The sequence below is a fragment of the Monodon monoceros genome, unplaced genomic scaffold (assembly GCF_005190385.1).
Source record: "Monodon monoceros isolate NGI ecotype Baffin Bay Population unplaced genomic scaffold, NGI_Narwhal_1 Super_Scaffold_9, whole genome shotgun sequence".
NCBI classification, from domain to species: Eukaryota; Metazoa; Chordata; class Mammalia; order Artiodactyla; family Monodontidae; genus Monodon; species Monodon monoceros.
The window spans coordinates 53,496,989-53,522,698 of record NW_021703786.1 but is presented as its reverse complement, the minus strand read 5'-3'; the positions used below and the strand labels follow the sequence as shown (position 1 = coordinate 53,522,698).

Genomic DNA, 25,710 nt, shown 5'->3' with positions numbered 1-25,710 from the left:
AAAGTGATTTATCAGTATCTGTAAGTGATGTTTGTAATACATGCCAGTGTTCATCTCAGAGTTATGTCTAATAATAAAATTCTATATTGGAGGGAATTCCCTGGCAGTCCAGTGGTTAGGACTCTGCATTTCCATTGCAGGGAGCATGGGTTTGATCCTTGGTTGGGGAACTAAGATCTTGCAAGCCGCGTGGTGCAGCCCCAAAAAAAGGGAAAGGCGAAATTTGGTAATTTATCAACTCCAGGGTGAGAAGGGTGAGAGGCATTGAACTGGGCAGACATGAGCCTTCACTTCACAGGCAACATGGAGACATCATGGTTAGGACTTGGTGCTCCGTGGGACTGGGTTCAATCCCTGGTTGGGGAAGTAATATCTTGCAAGCTGAGCGGCGAGGCCAAAAAAAATAAAATTCTATATTGGATTCAACTTAAAAATCAGCAGTAAGATGATTAAGTAGATTATAGTAATAAATACATTTTAAAATAACAATTATTATACAAAGATACTATTGTGCAAAATAAGTTGTTATACAACCCTGAAACATGAGAGAAAAAAAAAAAAGCTTACACTGAAGCTTTGTGGAGAGTCACGGCTGTACTTACCTGTGCTAAACTCCGTGGGCCGGGGTGCCCACATATCCTCAAGTTTCCACAGCCTCCATGTACCTGGATTCAGGTTGAAAGACTTCCAAATTTTAGATAAAGAGCAGACCTTCTTTTTTTTTTTTTTTGCCAAGCAGTTTGTAGGACCTTAGTTCCCCGACCAGGGATCGAACCTGGACCCACAGCAGTGAAAGGGCCAAGTCCTAACCACTGGACCGCCAGGGAATTCCCGTGGAGCAGGGCTTCTTAAATAGCTTCTGACCCAGGGCATCTTCTCAGGATGCCATTGGAGTAAATTCCCCACACACTCCTCTTTCTTGGGATGGCATCCTTACCTGATCCCAGCCCCCTACTCACAAGCCAATAGGTTTCCGTGGCATTAATATAGAGCTCCTTTATGGGCTGGCTTCTGAGACTAAAGCAGTCAAAGCCTTAGTGCCCGCTGAGGAAATGGCCATGGTGCAGGTGGCGTCCATCTGCAAGGGCAGAATGAGAAATAGGAATCAGGTGACCTGTCCTCTAGTTCTCATCCCAGAGAAGGGAACTCTGCTCTCAGCCCCAGCCACTCTCTCTGTTTCACTATACCATGCTTTCTCCAGTGCAGTCTGGGTGCAAGGCTTCCCAGGGAGAAAGGGGAGTCCTTGGCAGGAGGCCAGAGGAGCAAGAAGTTTGGGACCTTCCCAGTTTCTCATGGCCCGCCGTAGGGGGAGTGAGCGGGAACTAGCGTGCGTTGAGAGCTTTTACAACGTGTCACGCACCACGTGAAGCCCTTCACCTACATTATTGCTTCTCGTTCCCAACACAGAGAGGAGATGAGTATTATCATCCCCATTTTTTGGGTTCATAGACTTTTGCAGAGTTCCAAGACTACATAGCAGCCAGGATTTGAATCCGGCACAGACCAACTGCAGATCCCAAGATTTTCTTTCTGAGGCAGAGCAGCTCCGGGAGTGGAGGCAGCTGGAGTGTCCTGGAACAAGTGGGACCGGGAGCAGGCGATGCAGCTGAGGCTCCCATCTCTCCGGGGTCTGTCAGCCAGAGCCCTAAGCCCTTCGATTAACTCTCCCTCTAACCAATCCCAGCAGAAGCCTGGGTAATACCTCCCACCCAGAATCTGCGGGGAACCTGGCCCTGTTTAGGGATTAGGTGATGGAGATAAATTTCAAAAGCAAACGGCCCCCGTCGTCCCAATTCATTTGCAGCACACAACAATCCAGATTAAGGTACAGAGTTTGGGTTTTATTTGGAGATTAGTTGGTATTACAGACGACAGTGATATCAAAACCCAATGCTGCCACATGCACCACACCCACCCCATCCCGAAATCTGTCAGGTTGTCTCCGCAGCCCTAGGTCAGAGGGCAGCCAATCTGATATTTGTGAAAATTAAATAAACGTAAGCCCTGCGTTCCTATTTCTACTTTATTACTTTAATATCACTCCCTCTTCAGATCCATGGTTGTGATTAATTCATCCAGGTGGCAGGAGGACAGGAGAGGGGGCCCTGAACTGTAAAAGGATTGATCCCTGCAGTCTAAAATTAGGATCGGCACTCTCCTAGCTCACTTGACAGTCAGTTAGGTAATGGCCCAAAGGGCCCTTGGGTGAGGGGCAGCTGCCCATTCTCCTTTAGAGGGAGGACGTGTTGTCAGCTGGCATGAGAAGAATTGGGGACCAGGCCTGGCAGGAGAAGTGGGAAACATGGGCTCCCACCTCATCCCTCTGTGGGTGCCTCCCGCCAAGATGATGGGCAGGTGTCCCTGGAGGGGCAGGGTGCTGGGTAGCAGAAGCCAGGCCCTTGTCACCCGCATCTAGGCTGGCCTGGAGGACAGCGGAAGAGAGGGATCCCTGAGCTAAACTTTCTTCCCATAAGAGGACTCCCTCGTGTAAAAGGAGAGGGCAGGGGATCCACTCCTGGTGTGTTCAGTCTTAAGGGGCAGGATGGGCTACAGGAGCCAGAGGAAGGGACTTGCAAGTTCTAGACCTAGATTAGGAGTGGTCCAGGTTGGTGACAATTGCCGAGGCATAGATGAGGTCAGACAGGCTGCCCAGTGAGGTCTGGGGAGCAGCTCGCTCTGAAGAGACGTACACCCCTGAAGCCCCAGCCGGTCCCCATGGGGCCGTAGCTTTGGCCCCTACCCAGCCCTGCCCTGAACCCAAGCCAGGAGCTGGACAGGAGGCATGTCGACACACAGAGGCACACTGAGCTGTGCTGTTGGAGGGTGGAGGCTGGCCAAGGGTGCGGGGCTCCCAGGACTGCTGGATGGTGTCCGGAAGAGAAAGGGATCTCTGGGGAGGCTCAGGCCTGGGACTTAGGCCTCCTGGCTTCCTATTCTTGATTCTCTTGGCTCTGCGGTTCTGGAACCACACCTGGTAAGGAAAGAAGGAGTCTCTTCTGGTGCCAGCATCCCCTCCCCCCAGGTACAGGGAAAGCAGAACCTGGAGGCAGGATATCCAGAGAGAAGGGACTGTGACTCAAGCTTAGAAATCTGCTGTGTGAGAGCACCCCGACCCTGAGGTCGGGGGGAGGGGCACAGCTCACCTGTATCTTGGCCTCAGGAAGGCAGGTGACCCGGGCCAGGTGCTCACGGGTGCCGATGTCGGGGTAAGGCCGTGCTGCAAACACCCGCTCCAACTCCAGCAGCTGCCCTCTGCTGAAGGTAGTCCTCTTTCTCCGGTGGGGACCCAACCCACTGGCATGGCCTGCAGGCCAGGATGGGGGTCAAGTCAGGTCTCCTTGCAAGAGCCTCCACTGCAGCATCAAAGCCAACAGACCCTGACGCCCCTACTCCCCACCCCTCTTCAACCTTCCCCATCATACCTTCCCCACATCCTCGCCCTGCCCACCCTTTCCCCACCAGATTACCTGCAGGGGATGCATCCACTGGGCTGGCCATGGGACCGGCACAGTTAGGAGCCCGATGGCCATGCCAAGGCTGTGCCCACACCGCTCCCCTCTGCGTGGAGTTTTATCCTGCTCAGAAGGCTGGCCCCGCCTCCAGGAGGCGGGAGGTTTAGCATCCAGCTCGAGGAGGGCTGAGAAGCCCCGGAGGAAAAGGGGGCTTGCAGGGGTATGGGTGGGGCAACCCTGTTCCTCTGGGGCTTCACAAAAGAAGCTGGCCCCAGCCCCCCTCCTCAAAGCTCAAACTCTGGCAGTCTGTGTCTGAAATCCTGTACTTTGTGAAAATCCTCCCAGGGCTCCGTCCAGGAAGCCAACGAGATCCCTCTCTAGATGCTCCTCCTGGGGCTCTGGTGCTGGCTGCCTTGGGGGAGGGTGGGTGGAGTCCTATCCCACAACTGAGGATGGGGCTGGGGAAGCTGGACAGGATGAGAAGCTGGACAGCAGATGAGCGGCAGCCACCCTCCCCTCAACAGGGCTGGGAGCAGATGTCGCCACCAGATCACCCTCAGTTCTGCTTTAGAGCTTTGCCTGCACCTAGCCCTTTGTCCCTGGCCCTTCAAGAGCCCAGATGGACTTCCTACAGTCCGGGAACTTGGAACCGGAGGAGGTTCCACAATTACATTTGAGGGGTTTTGAGAAAGATGTTTGTTTTTACAGTGTACTCATCGTTTGGAAGTCTTCTGGGCCACTTTTCTAAGAGAAATAGGTGCATTTGAATTTCCTTTCAGTTCCTGCCCTTCCTGTCTCTCCTGCCTCAGTGCTCTGCACCCCAGACCCAAGACAGAGACCTCAAAGGCTCATTATCATAGGGATAGGTTTGGGGGAGCACAGTGACCACTTCCCCAGGGACCCAAGGGTCTGAGCTAACAGCATTTCAGGTCCAGGATGGGCAGAAAAGCTGAGCTGGAACCCACCACCTCCTGCCCCCCTGCCCCTTCCAAGACCATAGTCAATGACAAGGGGCAAAACAAACCCAGGGCTGGGTAGGGTAGCTTGGTGACTCCTGTCATCCTCAGAGGGGTCTAAGCTCCTGCTTAGCTGCTGGTGGGTTGCTGGGGGCTGCTCCGTGTGCGAGGAAGGCTTTCTCTCACGAGGCTCTCCCAACCCACAGCTTTTCTGGCTCATGGAGAGGGCCTGAGCCCAACACAGGATGGACACAAAGAAGGATCTTCTCTGTCCCCTCCCCCAAGTCACTCTGACTGCCCAAGGTCCCCTCTTTTACCCAGGCAGATCCCTGCCTCCTGCCTGTCCACCCCAGTCAGGACAGTAGTCTTAAACTCAGGGCCAAGGGATCTTTATTGAGCTGGGAGGAGGATGTTGGAGGAGGGAGCAGCAGAGGCCCAGCTGTTTGGACTCGGACTCCTACTCGTGGGCAGGGACTGGGCAGCCCAGCCAGTACTGGGCAATGGAGCGTGGGTAAGGAGGGATCACAGCATCCACTCGCCGTGTGCGAAGGTTCACTCGGTAGTACTTGTCTGGAAGAGAGGTTGGGAGAGGGTGCATGAGACCCTGCCTGGCCCTGCCCATCCTGCCCTAAGAAGACCTGGGTCTCTCCTGGAAGGGTAAGTGAACATCGGCAATGCACCAGAGGACTCCCGGCCTGGCATTTTGGAGTCACCACTCAAGGGCTGTGTTCAGCCCATGGGGACCAGGGACAGCAGGGACGACCCAGCTAGACCAGCTACAGGGCTGGCGAGGGCTCCCACCTCCTGAGAAGAAGTAGACGCTCTGGGTGGGCTCACAGTTGGCAGGCACAAGCCAGTCCATCTCGTAGTTATCATAGTTATAGTCTCCCAGGCCCAACTCCTCACTGGAGAACCAGGACAGCCAGGTGGAGCGAGATTGCCGGTAGGGGTTCTGGCTGCGTCTGCGGCCGCGGCCACGGCCACGGCGCGAGCGGTAGCGTTTACGATTGCGACGCACAGACTTGGTCTTCTTGGTCCAAGAGGAGCGGGGAGCTGAGCCTGAGATGTAGATGTGGCCAGCCATGGCCGCATCCACTTGTCCAGGCAAACCATGCCAGTCCTGGCTGATGAATCTGGGCTTTCCAGCACCACCTGTGGCAAGGAAGGGGTTAATGGGGAGCCCTGGAGGTCAAGGACGGGCTATGCCTTGTCCAAGGACACACAGCAAGTTAATGGCAGAGCCCAGCATCCCAGCCTTCCAACTACCTGTTCAATACGCTTTCCCCTGGCCTCCCTCCACCATATCCCTCCCCAGTTGCCTCAGCTACAGCTCCTCCTTCTGCTGGCTGTGCTGTTGGCTGTGCTAGGCAAAGTCCAAGGTGTGGGGTCCGGGTGGAGGCAAGCCTCCCCTACAAAGGTCAACAGAAGCAAAGTCTGGCCTGAGCAAACAGCTTTTGACTGATAGATGCACAGTCACAGCCCCTCAGGCCAGCTCAGCCCTACCTCTACCCTGGGGGATCCCAGCCCTCTGGATGGGGAAGCAAGACTTGCCCTCCCTCTGTACCAGAGGAACTGCCCCAGAAGAGAAGTCTGAAGATGTCCTCCCAGCTGTCCCGCTGCATCAGAGCAAAGTGTTCAAACACGGCCGACTGGGAGCTGCCTTCGCACTCCTCTTGGCTGGGCTGCTGCTGGAACTCGTACTCCCAGTACTGTCTCCCTGGGGAAGGGTGGCCATGAGCAAGGCTGGAAAGCCCAGAGGCTGCAGAAGTTAGGAGCTCCTGGCAAGGGGGGTGGGGATAATCTGAGGCCTGTCGCCAGCCAGTGAAGTTTAAAGAAGACCAAGAGTGCTGCAGCGCATGCGCACCCTGCCTCCCACCTCCCGAGTACCCTTGAAGAAGTAGACCCGCTCCCGGCCACTGTAGCTATGAGCGGGGAGGGCCAAGGCTGCGTCCACGTTGTCCGGAATGCCCCTGAAGCCTTCAGAGATGTTGCGGGGGAAATTGGGGTCCAGGACACCATCCTCAAAGCGCCAGTACTGACTACCCTAAGGGGTCGGGAAGGAGAAGAGGGTGAGGAGACAGTTGGCTGTGCACAGAGGCAGAGTCCCCGCCCAAGGCGGCAGCCCTAGTTCCAGGCTTGTCACCCAGGACCTGGAGCCTTGGGCTTCTGTGTCCTCACAGAGCCCCAGCCAGGGACCACAGGCCAGAATCCAGCCTTCTTGCCTACTTTGATCCTGGGCACAGCAGCCCTCAACCTCTGCCTAGATACGCTTGGCCCTGACCCACAGCCCCTGGGCCTGGCACCTTGAAGAGGTAGGTCTTCCCCTGACAGTTGATGCGGGTGAAGGCAGCATCAATGGGACCCTCGATGCCCCAGACATCACGGATGAGCTTGGGGTACCCAGGCCTCACTGCCTTTTCATCCAGCTCATAGCAGTAGAGCCCTAGAGGGAAGGGAGGCTGTGTGAGGGAGGATGCTCCTGGGGCAGACCCCTACCCCCATAACCTGCCCCTCGAGTCACCTCGGAAGGCAAAGAGGGAACCATTCTTGAGGTCGGTGAAGGCATCGAAGGGCTTCCCACTGCACTGCTCTTCCTCTGCTGGGGACTCGGAGATCCCTAGATTACCAGTCTCGGGCATGACGGGCCCCACTTCAGGCTCTGAGTTCCCCCGCCCAGGTCCTGGGGCTTCTTCCTCAGGGTTCAGAACAGGTGCCTGCTCAGTAGTCTCTTCAGGCTGCGCCTGCCGGACAAAGGTCTGGGTGGGGCTCTCTGGCTGTGCCTGGACGCTGGTATTGGATCTGGTCTCCTCGCGGTAGTCATGGAAGGTGTACTCGTCTTCTGGCAGAGTGAATACATCCCCACGAGTCACTGCAGGCAGGAGGGTGGTAGTGAGTCTCCAGCTGCAGAGGGGACCCCAGGCCCGCCCAGCCACTCTGAACGCACCTTGGGGCTTGCACTCGACCACGTAGTCGGGGCAGCAGCTCTGGTAGTAAGAGCAGAGCTCGTCACACTGACACTTCCTGTCGGAGTTGAAGCCCTCAGTGCAGCGGCCCTTGCACGACTCTGTGGGGAGGGGATATCAGTTGGCACGGCCAGGCCCAGACCACCCTTGCCCACCCTACATTGACCCAAATGGCCACCAACACCCTCCGGCACCTTGGTCAGCCAGAACAACCCACGCCAGCAGGGCCAGCATCAGAAGGGGCCTTGGGGATGCCATGGCAGGGCCTCCGGCCTCGAGCCTGGTGAAGTAGGTTCTCTGCGGTCTCTGCTCTGATGCCTGAGGAAGGGAGGGAGTGGCAAGACAAGGAGGAGGGGAACCAGAGAAGAGGAGCTGCCTTTTCTACTGCTCTGTTTGCTCAACCCCCAGCCCAGCCCCCAGTGACCCGACCCCAGAGGCTGTTGCAGCAGAGGGTCATGTTCCTGGAACTCCGGGCCTGGGAGAGCTGTGAATAGGATCCTTACCAAGCTCAGGGGCATCTCTGAAGTGCACTAGCACAGTGAATCTGGAGGGCAGAAAGAAGTCCCACTCTGCCGCTCACCGGCTGTGGGACCCTGGGGCAAACTGCTTTACCTGCCTTAGTTCTTTTTTTTGGCAAAATGAGACTAATCATACTCGCCTCACAGGGTGTTGGGAGCTAAAGCAGACAAAATGCCCAACTGCTGGAGTAGCTCCAACTTCATTCTCCATTAGTGGTTATTGACCTGTGACCTGTTTGATCAGGCACATCCCTGGCTGGGTGGTTCACCCACCCCTTGTGTATTTAGGGCGGTGAAAGAGGGGGTAGGAGCTGGGGACATTTTTTTTTTATCACAAAAGAACAAAGTTTCATTTCTGGGTTCATCTCCAGGGTGCATTGATGTCCCCAAGCTGGTCTTCACAGCACGGTAAGTTGGGTGAATATTAACCCTTTGGACTGGATGTGATTCCTGAGTCTTCCACTAATTTACTGCTTCTCAGCAGGCCACTCCCTGTCCCCACCCTCATCCTCCCCCATGGGTAACAAGTGGCCCAGTTCCCCACACTCTTAGGCTCCAGTGAGAAATAGGATCCCTCTACCTAGAAAATGCTCACTGGCACACAACACCTGATTTTGTGCCCACTTTCAGGGGTTCACATACCTCTGGAAGTCCTCCCACCACCTGGAGGGAGTGATCCTCAGAGATTCCGATGCTTTTTTTCTGTTCTATAATCAGAGGGGAGTGTGACTTTGGAGAATCTTCTCCACGGACCTCAGTCGGTTCAGCTGTTAAATGGGAGCAGTAATTGCTACCTCGTAGGCACGATGTAAGACTTACTTGAGAAACAGGCATAAAGTGTCTCAAGAGTTGCTATTATGATTGCATTAACCACTAGTAGGGCAAAGGCACACTCAACCGTGTTGCCCTCACATTCCAGTGTCATCCCAGTGTCTCCAACGCAAAACCGAAGCAGTCCTTCCGCCTCCCACCTCCTTCCCCTGCAACCAGTAGAGGGGGCAGGGAACGTGACTAGGGGGAGAGGCCTGGCCAGCGTGTGGGCGTAGCTGGAGAAGACTTGGGAGTGGGGCTACGCAGGCGGCAAGGGAGGAGCCCCGCGAGACCGAGAGGCGGGGCGTCGGCTCCCAGACCACAGCTTCTCAGGGGCGGGGTTCCTGCAGAGCATCCCTGCGAACCTAGGCGAAACTGGAACCGCTCTTTGTTCTGGTTGCTGCTTTCTAGACCCTCTGGACCCTGGGTCCATTCCTCGCCTTCCCGCTCTCTCCTCCCGCCTGTCCCCTGCATCTGGGCCTGCATCCCCTTCCCCAACTTCTTCGTCCTATATCCTGCCCTCACCCCTCCCCCAAACTTCTGGTCGGTGCCCTTGCCTGTTACCCTTCTCTCCACCCTCCCTCCTGCATCATCTTCCCCCTGGTCCCCTCTTGGTTCCTCCTTTTCCCAAGGTCTGGGTCGCTCCGCCCGGCCCCGCCTCTCCAGGGATGTCCCCTGAAACCCCGTGCCCATGGTCCTGACGCTGCTTCTCTCCGCCTACAAGCTGTGCCGCTTCTTCGCCATGTCGGGCCCACGGTCGGGCGCCGAGCGGCTAGCGGTGCCGGGGCCGGACGGGAGCGGCTGCGCTGGGCCGTGGTGGGCGGCGGGCAGCCGCGGGCCCCGCGAGGTGTCGCCAGGGGCGAGCACCGAGGTGCAGGGCGCCCTGGAGCGCGCGCTGCCCGAGCTGCAGCAGGCGCTGTCGGCTCTGAAGCAGGCGGGCGGCGTGCGGGCCGTGGGAGCCAGCCTAGCCGAGGTCTTCCAGCTGGTGGAGGAGGCCTGGCTGCTACCAGCCGTGGGCCGCGAGGTAGCCCAGGGTCTGTGCGACGCCATCCGCCTGGACGGTGGTCTGGACCTGCTGCTGCGCCTGCTCCAGGCGCCGGAGCTGGAGACGCGCGTGCAGGCTGCCCGCCTGCTGGAGCAGATCCTGGTGGCAGAGAACCGGTGAGGGGGCCGGGCTGGGGCGGAGAGCGCCGCGTGGTGTAGGGTCGCAAGGGCGGTCGAGTGCCTCGGTCTCCCGTGTGCCTCGCACTGTGCCTTTCCTGCCTCACCTCACAAACCCCTGCATTATATCCCTGTTGGGGACCAGCGTGTCCATTTTACAGATGAGGAAACTGAGCCCTGGGAAAGTTTAGTGACTTGCCCAGCGTCACACAGTGAACTAATGGTGCAGCCAGGATTCACTCCCAGAGCTGGTGGGGCGAGAAATGAGAGAGGGGAGGAATGGAGTAGCAGGACGGGAATCTGTCCCTGGTTCTGAGGATGGAGCTGGGATCCCATTGCCCAAGCCCTCTAAACCCACAGCCCTCCTCCCGATGGGCCTGGATATCCTTCCGTGCTACCTTCTCTCTGCCATACCGTCCCACTCCCACTAAAAGAGAAAGAGAACACATTGCTCAGAAAATAGGAGGGGGGACCCCTTTCCTCTTCCCCCAGGCTGAAATGAGTGCTTACCTAAGGTTACCTGCTGCCTTCATGCCACCCCCCAGCAGTCCACTTCCTGCTTCCTCCTTTTTCATTTTGCTTCATGTAACAGGACAGACATGATCTCATGCTGTGCCTGCTCATGGGAAACACGATGGGTGTTTTCAGTTGGGATGGATGGTGGGGGAAGAGAAAACTGAGGTGTGGAGCTAGGCAGGGGCCAGAGTATGTGTTCCCTACATCTTCCCCACACGTGCCAAGATACAGTAGGTGGGGTCCAACTGAAGCCTGGTTGCTATGCTTCCGTGCCTCTTGGGATCTCCCCTGGAATATGAGGACCACTGACCCACTTCCTTGCCCCTCTAATGCCGGAGGAGACCAGGCTGTCACACTCCAGTCTCATGCTGAATTCTCGGGCCCTTCAGGTTTAGAAGGGTTTTGGAAGGGCCACTTTCCATTTATGAAGCTCTCAAAGGTGTGATGGGCATGGATTAGGGGCGTTTTCCTTGCCCTTTTCAAAAAGTAAAGATAAGCTTGTGGATGGTGGAAATGATACAACTTTCAAAAGTGCATGAATGAAGCAATTTAAGTTGGGAGGCCAAGTTAGGATTCTGCTTGTTCAGTAAGTCATTAATCTTCTATCTAACAACAGGTGTCCTGTTGGGGATGGGCTGTGAATGTGGAGGGCTAGCAAATGGAGTGGGTGCTCACTGGATGTGGTGGGCTAGCATTGAAGGGTGTGTCCTGTAGGCCTGGTATGTGGGATAGGGCAGCTATAACTAGAACTCCTGGAGAATGGGTGCAGCCAGCACCCTAAGAAGAGGAGGGCTGCAAGATGCAAATAGAACTGATACTTTTCAAGGTTGAAAATAACAATCCTTACCTGGTTCAGAATTACTGAGAAAGGAGGCACACTAACCGGTGTCTCTGGTCCCAAGAAACAACGTGCTGGTGTTGGCATCACTTCAGGACCAAGGACAGAACCCAGCGAGCCAGGTCCCGATCAAAATCCTCCCGGAGAAAGGCATAATCTCCCCACACCTCTGCACTGCTCCGAGAGGAGGCTGGGAGGGCAAGAAGGGAAGAGGGTGATGACACACTGAGAATTTGTGTCTATGAAATTTTTTCCTTTCTCCACCAACCAACTTCCTCATAAAGAAGGTTCTTCTATCAGTGCACCCACTCCTTTTGCCATTCCCTTTCCTGCAGCTCTCTTCTTCCCTGGGTGCTGCCACACTCACTGCCCGGGAGCCTAGGTCACAGCTCCACTGACCCTCGAATACCAGGAGAAGCCCAACAGGGTAGGGCGCTCTGAGCCTGGTCTCACCACACTCTTACTACTAGCCCTCTAAAGTCACAGCCTGCCCCCTTCAGGAGACCATAATGAGGTTAAATGGCTTTCCCAAGAATACACAGTGAATAAGTGGAGGTGACAGGTTTTTAAAAGAAAGGAAGGAAAAGGAAAAAAAAAAAAAAACAACCATTGCACATAAATTCAAGTGCAAAGTACAAAAATGATACACACTTAAACGTTCTTCTTTCTGTTCACTGGAGGCAAACCGGTGAAACAAGTTTCTTGTACGTCTTTCCAAGAGAGAGTCTCTGCATATAGAAGCACTTGCATATATGTGTATATTACATATACAGGCTTATATATGTGTATATATGGACAATTTACCCCTCTTTCGGAGCTGTGATTTGATCCCAGACCCACAGCCTCTCAGACTGTAGAAGAATTGGGAATTGAGTGAATAAATGTCACAACTAGCACAGAGTTCAACTCTATAAAGGTGCCAAGTGCATAGGGAAAGGTGAGGGCTGGGGTTCAAGAAATGCACAATTGCACAGTTCCCTGGTGGCCTAGTGGTTAGGATTCCGGGCTTTCACCGCCATGGCCCGGGTTTGATCCCTGGTCGGGGAACTGAGATCCTGCAAGCCTCGCGGCCAAAAAAAAAAAAAAAAAAGAAATGTGAATAAAGTCCTCTTTCTGAATGGATGTTCCTGAACATGCCCTTCCCTTCATTGAGCCTCAGGGGGGGTGTTGTTGGATTAGATGACTTCTTAAGCACTTCCTGGTTCTGATATTCTTGAAGTATATATAGTCAGATTGTTCTGGAAGCACAAAGTGCAGACGAAGGATCTTGAGCCCTGGAGACAGATAGATGTGAGTTCAAATCCCAGCTATGCCTCTCACCAGCTGTGTAACCTGGGCATGCCATGTAACCTCTCTGAGCCTTGGCTTTCTCCTTGGTTAAAGGAACAATTGCAGTGCCGTCTGCCCGAGTGGATGATTAGAACCCATCTGTTCCTTTGGGCTACAGAGAAGTTCAGTGATCAGCTCAGCAAAGCTGTCCTGGCCTCAGGCCATGTTCTGGGCTCAGCTGGGCCCTGCAGTGGACACAAAGTCATAAGCACTGTGGCCACTGTGGTGCTCACTGGGCAAGGACTCCATAGCTGGCTGGGCCTATAAGTCTTTGAGGGACATCATTGGTGGAGGTCAGGAAGACAGGACACTTTCACCTCTGCCTGGAGTGTGGCAACTCTCCTGTCTCCTCTCTTGGCCTCCAGGCTCTCTCCCTTTGACCTGTCCTCCCCACAGCAGCCAGAGCGAGTTTCCTAAAACCTATGTGTTAACCAGGTCACTCCCCTTCCTGAAGCCCTTCAGTGACTCCCCATTTGCCATCAAGATGAAGTCCAAACGCTTTGAGATGGCTCAAACGGCCCCCAGGAACTCTTTCCTCACTCTTCCCTTGAAACTTCCACCTCAACCGCTTGTAGTAGCTTCTGCTTTTTGCCCATTTAATGGGTGTAAAGTGATAGCTGGTTTAATTTTTATTTCTCTGATTACTAATGAATTAGAGTATCTCTATTTGCTTGTTAATGTTTTGAATTTCCTTTGGTAAGTTGCCCATTTGTGTCCTTCGCCCCTTTTCTGTTGGATTTACTGCCTTTTGCTTGTTCATTTGAATATGTATTTATATATTCTATATACGAGTCCCTCGTTGATTTTATACTTTTCCTTGTTTGTTTTAGACATTGCAAACATCTCTGGCTTTCTTTCTCTTCCTGGAACGCGCCAAGCTCATCAGCCCTCGGGGCTTTTGTCCTTGCTGTTCTCTCTGCCTATTAAGCTCTCCTTCCAGATACTGGCAAGCAGGGGTCTCTGGACATTTAACTCGCAGATGTCACTTCCTCAGACATATCCCTCCACCCAGGCACTCTCCATCAGAGCACCTGGTTTTGCTGTCGTTTTGGTCAGATAACTATTATCCTGTTCATTCACCGTTTACTTGCTTACTGTTTGTCTCCATATTAGCTGTTATTAGCTCCAGTCTCTCTCAGGCACTGTTTAACTTCAGCCCCTATTGCGGTGCCTGGTACACAGTAAGTCCTCAATAAATGGTGTTTTGAATGGATGAATAAATACACCCCAGTCACACAGCATAGAGTGCAGAGAATTTTGATGAAATGAACATTTATTGAGTCTTTCCTATGTGCCAGGAACTGTGCCAAGCACTTTACATGCATTCTTACATTAGTTCTCGTAATAACTCTATGGGGTGGGTATTCACTTTATCCTATTTATGAGATGAGGAAACCAATAAAGATAAAGGAAGGTACCCAAGGTCCCACAGCTAGGAAATGGTAGAGAAGAAACCAGGACCCAGGAGATCTGCTCTAGAGCTAGAATTCTTAACCACTACACGTGCTGCTTCTCCAGGGAAGGGTGTCTGGGAAGAAATGGGTGTGGCCAGGATGGAGCACCCTTATAATCAGAGAAATCTGGTTGTCCCAGGGCAGGAGATGAGGGAGGTGGAGGAGGCAGGGAGGACCAGACTCATGTACTATTTGACGCTAGCGAGGCCCAGAAAGCATAAGTAACGAGGCCCTGGGTTAAGATAAGCACCCCGGGCTGCGGCACCTCCACTTCCTCCCTCCCGCTTTCCTTCGGCAGGGACCGAGTGGCGCGCATCGGGCTGGGCGTGATCCTGAACCTGGCAAAAGAGCGGGAGCCGGTGGAGCTGGCGCGGAGCGTGGCCGGCATTTTGGAGCACATGTTCAAGCACTCGGAGGAGACGTGCCAGCGGCTGGTGGCGGCCGGCGGCCTGGACGCGGTGCTGTACTGGTGCCGCCGCACCGACCCACCGCTGCTCCGCCACTGCGCGCTGGCGCTGGCCAACTGCGCGCTGCACGGGGGCCAGGCGGCGCAGAGGCGCATGGTGGAGAAGCGCGCCGCCGAGTGGCTCTTCCCGCTCGCCTTCTCCGAGGACGAGATGCTCCGACTGCACGCCTGCCTCGCCGTGGCGGTGCTGGCCACCAACAAGGAGGTGGAGCGCGAGGTGGAGCGCTCGGGCACGCTGGCCCTCGTGGAGCCGCTAGTGGCCTCACTGGACCCCGGCCGCTTCGCCCGCTGCCTGGTGGACGCCAGTGACACCAGCCAGGGCCGCGGGCCTGACGACCTGCAGCGCCTTGTGCCACTGCTTGACTCGTCGCGCTTGGAGGCGCAGTGCATCGGGGCTTTCTATCTCTGTGCCGAGGCTGTCATCAAGAGTCTGCAGGGCAAGACCAAGGTGGGTGTGGGTGTGGGGTTGGGTGGGGAGGGGGTCAAAGAGAAACTGGGAAGGCGCCCCAGAGGAAATGACATTCAGCTGGGACTTGAGGAACTTCCCTGGTGGTCCATTCGTTAAGACTCCACGCTTCCACTGTAGGGGACACGGGTTTGATCTCGGGTCAGGGAACTAAGATCCCGCATGCCGGTGGCACAGCCGAAGACAAAACAAACAAAACAAAAACAAACAAAAAACTAGGACTTGAAATACACATGAGAGGTGAAATGAGGAGAAAGATGAGGGACCCATCATTCTGGCCTTGAAGGCAAGACCAAGGTTTTATGTAGGGGACATACATCTCTGTATGATCTCTGTGTTCTACAAAGATCACCCTGACTGCTGCGTGGAGATGGGGTAGGCAAGGGTGAGGCTGCAGGCCGGGGGGTCAGATAGAAGGCCATGGCAGGGGGCAGCTGGGATGGTGGAGGTGAGGACCAGGGCATGACAGCAGAGGCAGAGAGAAGCAGATCCCAGAGGTACTGAAGAGACAGAGTTAGAACTTGGTGGGTGGCTGGGTGAAGGAAGATGAGCAGCTGAGGATGCTGAGATAAGGTGAACTGGGTGAGATAGTTTGAGGGTGGAGAGAAAGTGAGTTCAATGGGACAGATGGAGTTTGAAGTGCCTGAGGGATGACAACCTGGGGTGCTCCAGTGGGCCATTCTGTCATTTGGGTCTGGAGTCCAAAAAGGAGATGGAGTAAACAGAGGCAGGACATCCATGTGTCAGCTAGATAACTCCCACCCAAGTCCCAAAGGGTCCCCAATCTCAGGACCTGATATGCAGCCTTTGGCCTCTGCTTTAAATTGCTGTGTGACTGTGGGTACCTGGCTTCCCCTCTCTGGGCCTTTATGTGCCTCACTTTTTTTTTTTTTTTTTTTAAGGGGGGTATTCTTTTTTTTTTTTTTTTTTTTACTATTTATTTATTTATTTGGTTGCGCTGGGTGTTAGTTGCAGCAGGCAGGCTCCTTAGTTGCGGCTTGTGAGCTCCTTAGTTGTGGCATGCAAACTCTCAGTTGCGGCATGCATATGGGTTCTAGTTCACTGACCAGGGATCAAACCCTGGCCCCCTGCATTGGGAACGCGGAGTCTTATCCTCTGTGCCAGCAGGGAAGTCCCTATATGCCTCACTTTTGACCTCTGGAAAACTGAAGGAGTGGACCATAGCAGCAGTTCTTACCCTGGATGTGAGACTAGTAATAGTTAAATTATCGAAAGTTTCTGATGTTAGTTTTTTAAATATTACAGAATTAAGATTATCCAATAATGTCACACTCCCTCCTTTGTATTCCTCTGGAGGTTTGGGGGGTTAGTGACCGCTGGTGCACAGGGAGCGGTGCACACTGCATGGACCACCCTGTCTGTGCGACAGTCGTCATCTGGGGCTGGACAGGGGTCATCAGAGGAGCGTGTCTCACAGGTGATTGTCACCCATCACATGTGTTCCCATAGATGCAGAAGAGACTGTTGTGTTAGGGGGTCTCTCAGGCCTCTTCCAAGGTCCAGTGTTCTAGGAGCTTTCGATTCTCCTCTCTGCACCCCAGAGTTGGGCCATGGGAGGACTGGCTTTACAAAACAGGCCATTCTGTTTTGGGAGGAGGGATTTAAAGGGAAGTAGGGAGTGAGGACCCCAAGGAGTGGGTCTTGGCAGCAGCCATGACCACCAGCCCTGGCACCTCTTTCCCAGCAAGGCCAAGTGAGCGCAGTTCAATATAGACATAGTGAGCCCTCACTCTGTGCCCTGCAGTGTGCCAGTTATGGGACTCCAGGGGTGACTAAGACATGACCTCAGCTTACAGTCCAGTAGAAATTGCATTATCAATTAACAACAGTAGCATCCAGAGTGTAGCACAAGGCCTAACTGGAGGTATGGGCCAAGCTGTGGGGCAATCAAAGCAGGCTGCATGTTGGAGGTGCCAATCAATTTGGATCCAATGGATGAGTAGGATTCCCACAAGCAGGCTAGAAGAACTAAGGGTCTGGAAACACCACAGGTTGAGTGAGGCCCAGAGGTGGGAGAGCCTCCATGGGTGGGTGGCTTGGTGAAGGGGGAGTAGAGCGGGGATTGGTGGGCAGGGGCTGCACTGTGCCAGGCCTGGCAGCCATACTGAGAACTCGACTTGATTTCAGGGCAGATGGAAGCTGTAGAGGGGAGGCATGAGAGGGACTTACCTGGTCAAGAGTTGAAGGAGCTTCTGGAGGGGGAATCCACAGGACCTGGTGATTTATTGGATGAAGACAGGGCAAGGGCAGACGGTGGGGTTTTCAGCGGTGAGAAGAGGCGAGGAAAGGGACCAGGCACGTTTGGGGGCGGCTGGTGAATTGGTGGGTCCAAGACATCCTCTCCGCACTTCCCCAGGTATTCAGCGACATAGGTGCCATCCAGAGCCTGAAACGCCTCGTCTCCTACTCCACTAATGGTACCACGTCGGCGCTGGCGAAGCGCGCGCTGCGCCTGCTGGGCGAAGAGGTGCCGCGGCCTATCCTGCCCAGCGTGGCCAGCTGGAAGGAAGCCGAGGTCCAGACATGGCTGCAGCAGATCGGCTTCTCCCAGTACTGCGAGAGCTTCCGGGTAGAGCCGCACGGGGTCGCCGGCCGGCGGTCGGAGCAGGCGCATCCCCCAGGGCCGCGTGGCCGCTAGGGGCGCCCTGCACACAGGCGACCGCGCCCCATCCCGGCGCAGCACGCCAGCGGCACCAGGGTGGACTTTTGGGGGTGGGGAGCCTGTACTCAGTGTTTTTCGGGGTCATTCGGTTCTCATCTGGGTCCCATCCGCCTCCCCTACCGCCATCTCCAGGTCCCTGCTCTTGATCTTGTGCTGGGTGGGGTGCAAATGCTGAGGATGGGAGCCTTTCCTTACATCTGACCCCTCCTCCAGGAGCAGCAGGTGGATGGAGACCTGCTTCTGCGGCTCACGGATGAGGAACTCCAGACCGACCTGGGCATGAAGTCAGGCCTCACCCGCAAGAGGTACGGAGCCTCCAGCCCGCATACTCCCCCGCCCCGGGCAGGTCTAACTAAACGCCCCCTCCACCTCTAGCCAGTGCCCAGTCAAGATCTCAGCATCCTCTCCTCCCTTGGGTGCAGATTCTTTAGGGAGCTCACGGAGCTCAAGACCTTCGCCAACTATGCTACATGCGACCGCAGCAACCTGGCTGACTGGCTGGGCAGCCTGGACCCGCGCTTCCGTCAATACACGTATGGCCTGGTCAGCTGCGGCCTGGACCGCTCCCTGCTGCACCGAGTGTCGGAGCAGCAGCTCCTGGAGGACTGCGGCATCCACCTGGGCGTGCACCGCGCCCGCATCCTCACGGCCGCCAGAGGTCAGCCTGCCCACCTGGGCCCCTAGCCCTGCCCCTGCCCCTGCCCTGGAGGGGTGAGGGGAGACACATGGGGGGGCGCTCAGAGCCTCCCTGCGGGTTGATTGAGCGCGTAGGCTGTGCTGCACTGGGCTCTGAGGATAAAGATGAATATGTTGCACTTTGCCCTCAAGAAGTTCCCAGTCTGAGGAGGGTAGGAGGGTGGGAGGAAGGCAGATGTATAAACAGGCACGTGGCTGCAGGAGCTGGCATGCCCAGGACTCCAGTGGGAACCTAGAGGAAGCACCACCTACCCTGTCCACCCAGGCCTAGGCTTTGGAGAGGGGAGGATGCCTGACCAGGTCTTGAAGGACGTGTTGGGGGTGGGGAAAAGAGTGGTGGCAGCAGGAAGAGCAGCCCAGGCAGAGGGAGCCGTACATGCAAGTGTGGAGGTGAGACAGCATGGGGGCTGGGTACAGGGGATGTGGGTGAGAAGACAGAGGGCTTATCCTGTTAGTCCACAGCTGACAAAGTATGGGTGCTTTAGGGAGGTCGTGAGAGCAGAGTGGATCCTAGGGCTCTAGCAGCCCTCTTGATTTATTAATTTAATTTACTAATTTACTATTTGGCTGACATTTATTGTCAATTACTAGAGGCCAGGTCCTGATTAAGTTTTTAACAGATATTATCTCATTAATCTCTACATCCATTCTGTGCAGTGGGTGTTTGTTTTTTTAAAGTCAGCTTTTAAAACTTTTTAAAGAATAGAAGTGGTATAACTTAACTTAAAAGTGTCCAGTTTGAACAGTTCTGAATGTATACCCCTGTGTAACCATCATCATAATCAAAGATAAAGGACAGTTCCATCACGGGTGTTAATTTTACAGGTGATGAAACTGAGATTTAAATTCATCTTGTAAGGTTATAAGTCATTAAATGACAGAACTGGGATCTCAACCCCTGCCTTTATACCTCGTAAAGAGACAAACGTTGTCTGTGACTGTTGTCTGAATATTATAAGATGGGTTCTTTTCATGCATGCGTGCATTCAATAAGTATGTACTAAGCTCCCACAGGGGACAAGGGACTGGGCTTTGGCCCCATTCTTTTGCTTCAACCAAAGCAGATTAACTTCTATCATTTTTACATTGCAGCTCCCAATAAATCCCCAAGATTTACTTTTTTAAAAACAAGAGGGTGCTACAGCAAAAATAGCTTACAGACATCTCCTGTAGGGAGTAGGGAGCCATGCACAGTTTTGAAGTGGGGGCAATGACACACTCAGATTTGGATTTTAAGCAGAGCTCTCTGGTGCCTGCGGCAAAAAGGTTAGACTGGGCAGGTGTGGATCTGGAGAGACCACTGAGGACGCTGGAGTTGGGGGCCTGGACACAGGGACGGCCCTGAGGCTGGAGTCCAGGATGTTAGTAGGTAGAATCCACAGAGCACGGTGCCTGACCCTGAGCATTGAATGTCAGCTCCATGAGGGCAGGGTTTGTTTTGTTCATTGCTGTATCCCAAGCACTAAGAATACTGCCTGGCACACAGAAAGCACTTAGTAAATATTTGTTGAATGAATGAATGAGAGGCAGGAGTTGAGGCTGATACCCAGGTTTCTGGCTTTGGTGGGAGACTAGGAAGAAGTGGGGTCTGGGGAGGATTTGGGATGGGTTGGGTTTGGAGTACCCATGGGCAGCTGGCTGTGCAGGTCTGGAGCTCTAGAGAGAGGGCAGTGCTGGAGGTGTCCCCAGAACACAATGCCTGCCTCCTGAGAGGGCCTCACTGATAGTTTGCAGCCTGCCTTCCTGTAGGCCCCATCTCTCCACCTCTCTGACCCTTTTTGGAGCAAGCCACCCTGCCTGGGCTGGGCTGAGAGGGCTGGGTATGCAGGAGATTATGTACCTCGTGGTGAATGATGGGGAAGGCCCACCCTCACCAAGCCGTCTCTTGTCTGCTTCAGAAATGCTACATTCCCCTCTGCCCTGCACCGGCTGCAAGCCCTGCGGGGACACTCCAGACGTCTTCATCAGCTACCGCCGGAACTCAGGCTCCCAGCTCGCCAGGTGAGGAGGGGCGGACAGGCAGGCTGCCTGGGGCCTTGTGGGGAGGCCACGGCAGTGACACAGGACCTCTCTGCAGCCTCCTGAAGGTGCACCTGCAGCTGCACGGCTTCAGTGTCTTCATTGATGTGGAGAAGCTGGAAGCGGGCAAGTTCGAGGACAAGCTCATTCAGAGTATCATGGGTGCCCGCAATTTTGTGCTGGTTTTGTCGGCTGGGGCTCTGGACAAGTGCATGCAGGACCACGACTGCAAGGACTGGGTGCACAAGGTAAGTGCTGGCCTCTGTGGTCCCAGCATTGGCCTGTGGCCCAGGGCACAAGGTCCCCGTTTCATTCTTTCTCACCTGCATATACTCCAGCAACCTCCATAGCCCAGCTGGAAGTCAGGAGCCATGGCTCTGACTGTAATAGGACTTGAGCAACTCACTTAGGTTCTCCGAGCCCCAGTTTTCTCATCTACAAAATGGGGGTAACTTACCTGTCCTGTTCACCTCGTAGAATTGTTGTGAGGGTCAGAGAAGGATGAACACGCTTTGAAAAATAACCTCTGTGAGGGAAGGGGGGCAGGAGAGCATAGTGACAGGCACAGTGGAATGGTTAAGAGCTGTGAGTTTAAATCCTGGCTCTGGCTTTGGGCAAGTTACTTAACCCTAATGAGCTTCATGTTTATCACTGGAAAGCGGGATAGTTATAGTACCTAACTCCCTAGGGTATTGTTAGGCAGATTAAAAGAGGTAAAATTTATGAAGTGCTTAGCAGAATGCCTGGCACATAAGAACTGCTGTATGATAGCAGCAATGACTATTATTAATATAATTTTTGTGAGTACTACCACTGTTTAATTCCCCATTGTATCCCGAGTGCCTAACGCATAGTAAAAACTTATTGGGAACTTGTAGAATGGATGGATGGATCTGTATCACATCTGTAGGTTATTAATCATTACTCGTTAGTCAGCAGGAATTGGGGCCAGGGCAAAGGGAAGCAGTTGTCATATGGATAGGGCCCTTGTCCTAAAGCAGCTAAGGAGACAAAGATATGCCCAGAATGACTAGATCATACATAAATTGGTGTCAACGTAAAGCCAGGTAGGCGAACCTCTTACTTGCTATAAGAATATGGAGAAAGGAAAAAAACATCAAGGGCTGGAATAATCCGGGGAGGCTTCGTGAAGGAAGCAGAACTTGAGAAGAGTCTTAAGAGTTTAGGCCAGTGGAAGAGAAGGCATCTCAGGCAGGGCAACAGCAGGAGCAAAGAAGAAAAGTAGGCATGAGGGGCTTCCCTGGTGGCGCAGTGGTTGAGAGTCCACCTGCCAATGCGGGGGACGCGGGTTCGTGCCCCGGTCTGGGAAGATCCCACATGCCGCGGAGCAGCTAGGCCCGTGAGCCATGGCCGCTGAGCCTGCGCGTCCGGAGCCTGTGCTCCGCAACGGGAGAGGCCACAGCAGTGAGAGGCCCGCGTACCGCAAAAAAAAAAAAAAAAAAAAAGTAGGCATGAGAAGGGTGCCAGAAACCTGCATTATCACTGGTATTGCCTTCTCCATTTTACAGATGAAGAAACCAAGGCTCGGAGAAGTAGAATAATTTTTCCCATGGCCACACTGCCCGGGCAGAAATCAGAACTGGGCTTTGAACTCCTCCTGTCTATCTGACTCCAAAGCCCATGCACTTTCTTAAGATCCAGCTTTGTCCTATGACTCAGATCTGAAGGGTGGGAGGGGAGGTGGTGAGATAGGATTGGAATCAGCTGACACCAGAGTGACTGCATCTTTTCCCAACTCCGAGTTCAGTGATGTCACGCCAGTAGCTTGAAATCAGCCATGGTGGGAGTAGTTACCCTAAAGAAATTGGTAAAAACTACAAATCAGGATTTTATTTGTTTGGTTGTTTTTTTTCCCCCTCTGGAGAGCTAGTTGTTAAACATGTACCAGCACACCACTGGCTGGATAAGAACTAAGAAACCAGGTTATGGGGTTCCTAAAGGCAGGGAGAAGACCTGTGCTGAAAGCACTGGCAAAAGGGATCCCGTGAGGGCAGTGACGCCATACCAGTGGGTTTTAGGGAGAAGGCTCTGCACTAGGGTGCAGCCCACATTGACAGCGGGGAAGAGGGTCAGGCCCCAGAAGCCATGTAGGAGGGTCTGAATACTGGGTTTGGTTTGGGGAGGGGATGCTGGGTCAGAGAGACACCCTGGAGGATCATGGCTTAGAGCAGGTGGCAGGCGGCCTTCTGAGAGAAAGAGAGGAGTGTCTGTGAGCTCCGTTGAGAGCTCAGACCTTGCCTTGTTCATGCTGCATCCCTGATGCCTAAAACCATGCATGGTACAAAGTAGGCTCTTGAAGAGTTTTTAGAATAATTGAATCAATGATTAAATAGATGAGTGATTCTGATGAAGCTGAGATGACTGGGAGAAACATACGTATCTACTAGGTTTACTAGGTCAGACTGGCCAGCCTCTGAATCGGTACAGTGAGCAGTGTGCTGTCTTTGCTTCTGTGTAATTCTGGATGAAACAAATGTCTAAAGGTTCCCACATAAGTTGCTGCAGGGCCAGAATTCATCCAAGTGCTCAGCAGAGAGGCAGAGGGCTTGGTTGAAATAGCCTTGGACTTGGAATCTGAATGCTTGAGTCAGAGACCTGGCCCTCTCCTGGGCTGGGCACGTATGTGACTTGGGAGCAAGTCCCTCCCCTTCGCTGGGCTTCCTTCTTCTCAGTTGTAAAATGGAGAGGTGCCCCAGAAGCCAATCAGGGTTGAAGTTATGCAGATTCCTTCCCCAGGAAGGCTCTGCTCCACGAGGGTGCCTGGCGTCCATCACTGTCCCAGCCAACTGCAAGGAGGGAGGAGCGGGCAGGTGGTGGAAGCCTTTGCCTTGGACCAGTCCCAAAGGCTCCATCATCCCTCCTTGGTTGTTTTTAGTACTGAATTGCCTCTGGTTTTAAAACTGCTTTCCTCAAAGCCACATTTAGTGGGTAATCAATATGGAAAACCACAAGTGAACTGCACTCAAAAAGTCCAATCCTTGTGGTACCCCCTTGAAAGGAAAAAAACATTCAATAAGCACTTACCAGAGCACCCATTAATAGCAATATCCTCAGAACAACCTAGTGAGGTAAGTTTTATTATCCCCACTTTACAGAGGAGGAAGTAATAACACTTGTTATTTATTTAAAGCATACACTGCATGCTAGTCGCTAGTCTAACCACTTGCCATGGGATAGCACAGTTATTTCTCCCAGCAATCCTGCAAGATAGGGACTATCATTAACTCTATTTTAGAAATTAGAAAACAGAGGCTTTGAGAGCCTGTTGTTTTTGCCTCAAATGACAGAGCCTGTGTCAGAGACTTGATGTGAACCCAGATCTGATGATTCCAGAGCGTAACCCCTAAATGCTATGCTGTCTCATTCATTCATTCAGCCAGTCCGCTGTTAAGTATTTAGCAAAGGCAGACTACGGGCAAGGCTTGTGAAAGATCCTGAGATACAAGGTGAGTGAAACCTGGACATGGTTCCCGCCTTTATGTCTGGTGGGGAAGCAGGTATTAAGGAAGTTACTCATTAGTGAATTTAAATTTGTAAGTGTAGCATGTGATGCAGAGCCATGAGAACCTATAACAGGGGATCTGACCTGGTCAGGAAGTGAGGGAAGACTTCCCTAGGAAAGTTGATTGAGCTCAGATCAGAAAAATGAGTTGGTATTAGCTAGGTGAAACGGCAGGGAAGAGTGTTCTAGTCAGAGGAAGCAGCATGTGCAAAGGCCCTGTGGAGGGAGGGAGGTAGCAAATCTAAGGGACTGCAAGGTCTGTGTGGCTGGGAGGACAGTGCAGGGATAGAGTTTGAGAAGTGAGCTGTGGCCAACCGCACAGAGCCTTGAACTTTATTCAAAGAGCCATGTAGAGTCGTGAAGTTTTAAGTAGGGGGGGTGGTGACATGATCAGATGTGCATTTTGCAAAGAGTAGCTAGGTGAAGGGGCAACATGGAGAATGAATTAGAGGAGGCAAGAATGGATGAGAAGAGACCCGGTAGGGGCTAATGGTAATACGGGGTTGGCTGGTGGGGATGGAAGTGGAGAAAAATGAGAGGATTTGAGAAATAAATAAGGACTACAACTGGCAGGGCTCAGGGTGGATCAGTTTGGATGCAGGGGGTGTGATGTACTTCTTGACACCAAATTTGTGTGGGCTTTTTCCCATACCAACAACCAGTTCTCCATTTCACCAGCACCAGCTGGCTGTCCCACAGTTCAATTCAGTTCTGACACTAACTACCCACTGGGAGCCAGTGTCAGACTCCATGGTTTAAGGGATCAGTCTCACAAGTCGGCCCTCACTTCAGACCCAGTCGCAAGGCCCAGGCCACCTGCACTGCTGTCTGACTCAGCTACAAATGCAGGGGTTCCTATGACCACCCCCCTCAGGTTCAATAATTTGCTAGAATGACATGCAGAATTCAGGAAAGCACTTTACTTAACTATTACTGGTTCGTTTTAAAAGATACAACTCAGGAACATCCAAATGGAAGAGATGCACAGGGCAAAGGAAGCGGGGGTGGGAGCGTGGGCAGGGCTTCCATGCCCTCTCCGGGCCACTCTCTCCACACCTAGATGTGTTCACCAACCTACCAGTCCTTAGGGGTCTTATGGAGGTCTCATTATGTAGGTGTGATTAAGTCATTGGTGAGTGAACTCAGTCTCCAGCCCTTCTCCCCTCCCTGGAGGTGAGGGGGGCACTGAAAGTTCCAACCCTCTAATCACAGCTTAGTCTCCCTGGCCACCAGCCCCCATCCTGAAGCTATTCGGCACAGCCCCACCCCCCAGGTCATGCGAGAGGGCTTTAGGAGCTCTGTACCGAGAACCTGGAACAAAGGGCAAATGTAGATTTATCATACCACAGGGGATGAGGGAGAAGTCAACGTGGACTTCACGGCCAACATCCCCCCTTGGGCTCAGCCTGGCCCCGAGGTCCCTGGATGGGGCCCCACGTGTCCTCCTTTTCCCCTCTTCTTCCTCTAGGAGATTGTGACTGCTTTGAACTGTGGCAAGAACATCGTGCCCATCATTGATGGATTCCAGTGGCCAGAGCCCCAGGCCCTGCCCGAGGACATGCAGGCTGTGCTCACCTTCAATGGCATCAAGTGAGGAGGGGGCGGGGCGGGTGACACAGGCCCCCAGCCAGCAGCTCCCTCTGCCCAGCCCTCTGACCCACCAGCCTCTGCACCCACAGGTGGTCCCACGAGTACCAGGAGGCCACCATCGAGAAGATCATCCGCTTCCTGCAGGGCCGCGCCTCCCGGGACTCATCTGTGGGCTCTGACACCAGTTTGGAGGGTGCTGCACCCCTGGGCCCCGCTTAACCAGTCCCTAATTCCCAAGCCCTGCCGTGACCCCCCATTTCCATCATCCCC

At 53.7% G+C, this 25,710-nt stretch overlaps 3 protein-coding genes and 1 long non-coding RNA gene across 7 annotated transcripts; 1 reads left to right on the top strand and 3 right to left on the bottom strand.

Annotated features, from left to right (window-relative positions):
• Positions 1-1,820: 1,820 nt before the first annotated feature.
• SEBOX (SEBOX homeobox) lies at positions 1,821-3,525 on the bottom strand. The gene is made up of 3 exons (XM_029211476.1): positions 3,468-3,525; positions 3,144-3,304; positions 1,821-2,971 (listed from the first exon to the last, which is right to left on the bottom strand). The coding sequence occupies exons 1-3, from the start codon at positions 3,496-3,498 to the stop codon at positions 2,591-2,593; spliced, it is 573 nt and encodes a 190-aa protein (XP_029067309.1). The 5' UTR covers positions 3,499-3,525; the 3' UTR covers positions 1,821-2,590.
• Positions 3,526-4,780: 1,255 nt separating this feature from the next.
• Positions 4,781-8,548, bottom strand: VTN (vitronectin). The gene is made up of 9 exons (XM_029211471.1): positions 8,532-8,548; positions 7,566-7,689; positions 7,353-7,472; positions 6,930-7,277; positions 6,712-6,851; positions 6,296-6,452; positions 5,973-6,125; positions 5,210-5,560; positions 4,781-4,978 (listed from the first exon to the last, which is right to left on the bottom strand). Exons 2-9 carry the CDS (start codon positions 7,627-7,629, stop codon positions 4,866-4,868), a joined length of 1,446 nt encoding a protein of 481 aa, XP_029067304.1. The 5' UTR covers positions 7,630-7,689; positions 8,532-8,548; the 3' UTR covers positions 4,781-4,865.
• SARM1 (sterile alpha and TIR motif containing 1) lies at positions 8,261-25,708 on the top strand. Of its 4 annotated transcripts, none has more exons than XM_029211470.1 (9): positions 8,261-8,297; positions 14,296-14,911; positions 17,307-17,519; positions 17,826-17,917; positions 18,035-18,270; positions 20,207-20,309; positions 20,386-20,575; positions 25,319-25,440; positions 25,530-25,708. In XM_029211470.1, exons 2-9 carry the CDS (start codon positions 14,396-14,398, stop codon positions 25,657-25,659), a joined length of 1,602 nt encoding a protein of 533 aa, XP_029067303.1. In that variant the 5' UTR covers positions 8,261-8,297; positions 14,296-14,395; the 3' UTR covers positions 25,660-25,708. The 4 variants fall into 4 exon arrangements, with proteins under 4 accessions (XP_029067303.1, XP_029067300.1, XP_029067301.1 ...); XM_029211467.1 differs by lacking the exon at positions 8,261-8,297 and adding an exon at positions 8,740-9,860; XM_029211468.1 differs by lacking the exons at positions 8,261-8,297; positions 25,319-25,440; positions 25,530-25,708 and adding exons at positions 8,740-9,860; positions 23,636-24,573.
• Positions 9,691-13,127, bottom strand: LOC114888858. Its single transcript, XR_003791902.1, has 3 exons — positions 11,224-13,127; positions 10,371-10,476; positions 9,691-9,843 (listed from the first exon to the last, which is right to left on the bottom strand). It is a non-coding gene; the product is annotated as an uncharacterized LOC114888858 (long non-coding RNA).
• Positions 25,709-25,710: the final 2 nt, after the last annotated feature.